This window comes from Helobdella robusta, assembly GCF_000326865.2.
Source record: "Helobdella robusta unplaced genomic scaffold HELROscaffold_45, whole genome shotgun sequence".
NCBI classification, from domain to species: domain Eukaryota; kingdom Metazoa; phylum Annelida; class Clitellata; order Rhynchobdellida; family Glossiphoniidae; genus Helobdella; species Helobdella robusta.
The window spans coordinates 1089411-1093753 of record NW_008705095.1 but is presented as its reverse complement, the minus strand read 5'-3'; the positions used below and the strand labels follow the sequence as shown (position 1 = coordinate 1093753).

The window sequence follows — 4343 nt, the reverse complement described above, 5'->3', positions numbered from 1 at the left end:
TGTCCATATGGTCCAAATCTTTAAAGGGTTTAATAATTCCTCATTGATAAATTAAAGCATTGTAGTTTAATATTAGGATTTTATTTTTAAAATCAAAATTTTAATGCATATGAAAATAATATTGTCTAAAGTTAATTTGAAGTTAGTTAAAAACTTTCGGTGATAAATTTAGTATCAAATATAAGTTTCTGTTGCAGGATGTTGTGCAGGCTGTCAGCATCGTACGCAGCTAGTAGGGTTTCTCACCTTCCCAGTTCCCTCTGAAAATTTAAAAAAAATTTGATTATACACTTTTGACTAAAATTGGCTGGTATTTAATTGAATAAAAAAATCGTTTAGTTGAAAACGCAAGTCATCTCACGGGGGCAAATAGTTGCAAACGATTATGTGTCCTCTTGGCCACGGCAATCCTTCAATCCCTTTGTTACACATCTGAACTGCACATCCTACTTCAGTGGTGGTAGCCCAAACTACCTATTTGTTTTGTTTGCAAAAAAAGTAACATACGCGAGGCTGTGGCAGATTCAGGGCGCATTCCCCGTTTTCACCAAAACGTGAGAGAGGAAAATATTGAAGATTCTCGCTAAATAAATTGGAAATAGCTAAAAGAAAGGTCACCAATTTAAGAATATCAAAAATGATTTCTCTATCAATACGGGAATTACACAAATTAGGAAAACAAAAAAAATCAATAGCATTACAATTTTAAAATCCCCCCATCGCAAAGTTCTAGATCCGCAACTGATGTGCTAATAAAAATTATACACATTTGCCTACCTGTGTGTAGTGTCCACACATTTTACCGCTACGACAAGAATTACTGTCGTAGCTGTAGTCAGGTTTTTCATCATACCAGTTTTGGATTGCAGATTCATAATCAACATTAGAGGTTGATGACGCGTAAAGATTTTGCCCAATGTCGTCTTCATTTTGGGCTTCTGCTGGTTGACCATGTTCGAACGCACAGTTCTGAGCCCATGCCGAAGCGTAGTTTGCCAACTTGCTGCTCCATTTCTGGAATTTTTTTACAATTTTGGATAAGTTTTGAAATGTTATTGCTTAGTACCCAAAAACCATTTTTTATTTTTTTCCACAATGTTCAATAACTTTCGAAATGTTATTGTTTAGCACTCAGAACGTATTAAATTAAGAAAACCTGCTTGTTGAGTTTTATTTAAGTTCTCAAAATATGTTGCTTCCATTAATACTGATGCGTTGTACGCAAAGATTTACAGTATATTTCCCAGTTCAATCAGACTTATTAGTACCTATCGTTATTTAGCAGGATCAATGTATCAAATTTTTTAGATGTGTGTGAAAATAGTATTTGAAACTTGTAATAGCATGCTACAAATGATCAAATTTATTAATTAACATACTATGGGAAGCATTTTAGACGAGCCTTCCTTCTTTCTCAAGAGATTGTGCTTGTCAACAATTTTCTTCACGTCGCTGGCAGATGGGACTTCTGCATAGCTGGCCGCGAAGAACGCCACTATGAGTGAGCAGGCAATCAAATATTTCATCTTTGCTTATCAGATCAGTGCTTACAAACCAAATTTCAGCAATTTTTTAGCCACTTTTATAGTTTTTAAAATATATAGAAAATTATATATCGTATAAATTTTTTTCATGTGTAGCTATGAAGGATTGCTTTTATGTAAAGACATGACAATATTGATTTTCTAAATGCACAATTAAATTAAAACACGATTTCTTCCTGTTTGCAAACTTTGATTTCATTGGTTTGAATGAACAGAATGAAAAAAATTGAATGAAAAGTTTGTTAGTTTTGTGAATGATCAGCGTTGGTAAATAAATTAAAGCAATAACGAAGCACGGTTGATAACTGATGGTAAACAGAGAAGCAAAGTTTTCATATTATTTTTCTATCATTTTTGCTTCATTTATAATTTTTTTTGTTTTTTAAATAAAATTTTTCCAAAATATGCATTTTATGGTAGAAAAGTAATATTTGATTTAATGAAGCACTAGTTTAGGGGAAAAACGAGGTCTGCACCGGATAACAAAAGAAGTTTCGAATGCAGCTAGCAACTTCAAACCCACTTGAACGAGCGATAATGAAATATCACAATTTAAACTCTCGGTTTAAATAACAGAGACCTGCATATCTGAAGACAGAATCATATAGGTGAAATTTTCATATTTCTTGTGACACCTTATTCGAAGCCAATAATGTTTTCAATCTCAACTAAGCGCTTCTAAAATAACTACGTTTCACAATAGTTTGAAATTTATTTTTGATTAAAGGTAATTTAAAAGCTGTTTACTACGTAAATTTAAACTGAATAATATTGACCTTGAAATTCATTCAAAAATTTATTCTAAAGTTCACAATTTTTTAAAATTTCAACTATATTAAATTTTGTTGATTTCATTTGTCTATCAATTTTTCCATATTGATAAATTTGCATAAATCATTCAAAATTGTTAGCCAGTACTTAAAATATCTGTATGGGAAGGTTTAAAAATTAGATTTTTTGGCAGTGAAAAGATGGAAGTGAAAAAATTCCAAGAAGCGTGACATCTTTTATCGAAAATCTCTTATCCACACTATTACATATGCGGTTCCAGTTACATACAGCGGATAAGAAAATCATTTCAATATATTAGGCAAGTGTTTGCATTGAATTATAATCAGTGGAATCTTGAAAACTGCAACAAACAATAAGAATAACATGAGTTTAATTTACTTTAAATTTCCATCTTTTAAATTTTCAAGATAAAACTTGAAATTAACGCTACTGCAAACACTAGCACAATTAATACATCATTATCGTAAGTAAATTCAAAACGTCGTATTCGCTACGCCTCTAATCAAATGGAACACATAAAATGTGGAAATAAACGAGCTGAGTTTCTTTGGAAAAAATTTGATGAAAGATGTCAGAAGACTCGCAAAAGAAAATGTACCCAGAAATAAAAAGTTTGATACAGATAAACGTCTACCTTGTTAAACAAAGAAAAAATGCTAAAGAATCAGCTACCTTAATCAGTTGTAGACAATTTATTTTAATGCTTCTCTAATTTGGAACAGTCTTCTAAGTTACTTGAAGGAAATAGATAATTATTTTAAGTTCATTAAACTGTTGAAGGTTTATTTTATTTGTCGCTCATTAATTAGTTTTTGTATTTTAGTTATGATCAAATTTTCATTCTTATGTTAACTGTTTGGAGACGCGAATAAATATCCTAATTATTTTACGTACCTTGCTTAATTATTTGGACTTTTTGCTTTACCATTTAGGACCATTATTAAAATAATTTACACGCGTGCACACGTCTGAATATGTAAGCATGCTAGTACAAAGGACCACCAAAACTACGAGAACAAAATAATAATTTTTATTTTCATGTCTACATGGTGAATGAATTATTGCTAAAGTTAAATGAAAAGTGGTGTGGTGATGCATAAATGGTTGCATACTTTTTATAAATACATTCATTTCTAAGTTGAAACAGAGATTTCAAAAATTCCGTGATGTTCCGAACTCTTCTTCTCATCGCTGTCCTAGCTGTGTTTGCTCTTGCAGGTATATTTGTCATTCTTTGTGTTTTATAAATTAATTTCTATTAAATAAATTTTTTATATTCATTAATAATTTTATAATCAGTTAACCAATTGGTCATTTTTTTAACAAATCTAGCAATGAAAGAAAACAGTGATCCACCACTGTTCCACGTTTGACTACTTTTCGTTTTTAACAGTCTCTCAACTTTCCAAATTTTTACCCATTAGAACAGTTGTGAATAATTTTCTATCTGACATACTTTGACTACATCCAAAAAGACCCAAACTACTCTAGTCTCAATAAATTTTTTGCTTTCAGAAAGGTTTTTGACTCGACTTTCACCATTTGCCATTGTTATGTGAAATCTCTTTTATAGTGTATCTAGTCCTACCTCGGGAAACCGGGTCTCTGGACGCAAAACGAAGATTGATTGATTGATAGTGTATCTATTAGCTTTAACAGGTTTTCCATTTAAATGTCTTTCCAGCTTAAACAGCATTTTTACTTGTTCTATAATATAAAACCAAAATATGGCGAAAATGATCCTTATTGCTTCCCATATCTAAAAGGGGACCAACCCTAAACTAAAGGCTAAGATCAATTGAACGTTTTCAAACACAAAGTCTGGTTCCATCAGCTTCAAAGACATAAAATTATTACGCGACTTATTTGTGCAGTTTGGTTCAAAAAATACATTTGTATTCTAATGTAATCATAATATCTTCTATGTAATCTTAATATTTTCTATCGGTTAAAATTGTACGTTTTACTGCTTTCATCTTAGAAAATTGTTATTTTTTTAAATTATCT

At 30.9% G+C, this 4343-nt stretch overlaps 1 protein-coding gene across 1 annotated transcript; it reads right to left on the bottom strand.

Annotated features, from left to right (window-relative positions):
- Window positions 1–229: 229 nt before the first annotated feature.
- On the bottom strand, window positions 230–1526 carry HELRODRAFT_178014 (hypothetical protein; the record flags this gene model as incomplete). Its single annotated transcript, XM_009026152.1, has 4 exons — window positions 230–260; window positions 362–474; window positions 778–1014; window positions 1380–1526. 4 exons carry the CDS (start codon window positions 1524–1526, stop codon window positions 230–232), a joined length of 528 nt encoding a protein of 175 aa, XP_009024400.1.
- Window positions 1527–4343: the final 2817 nt, after the last annotated feature.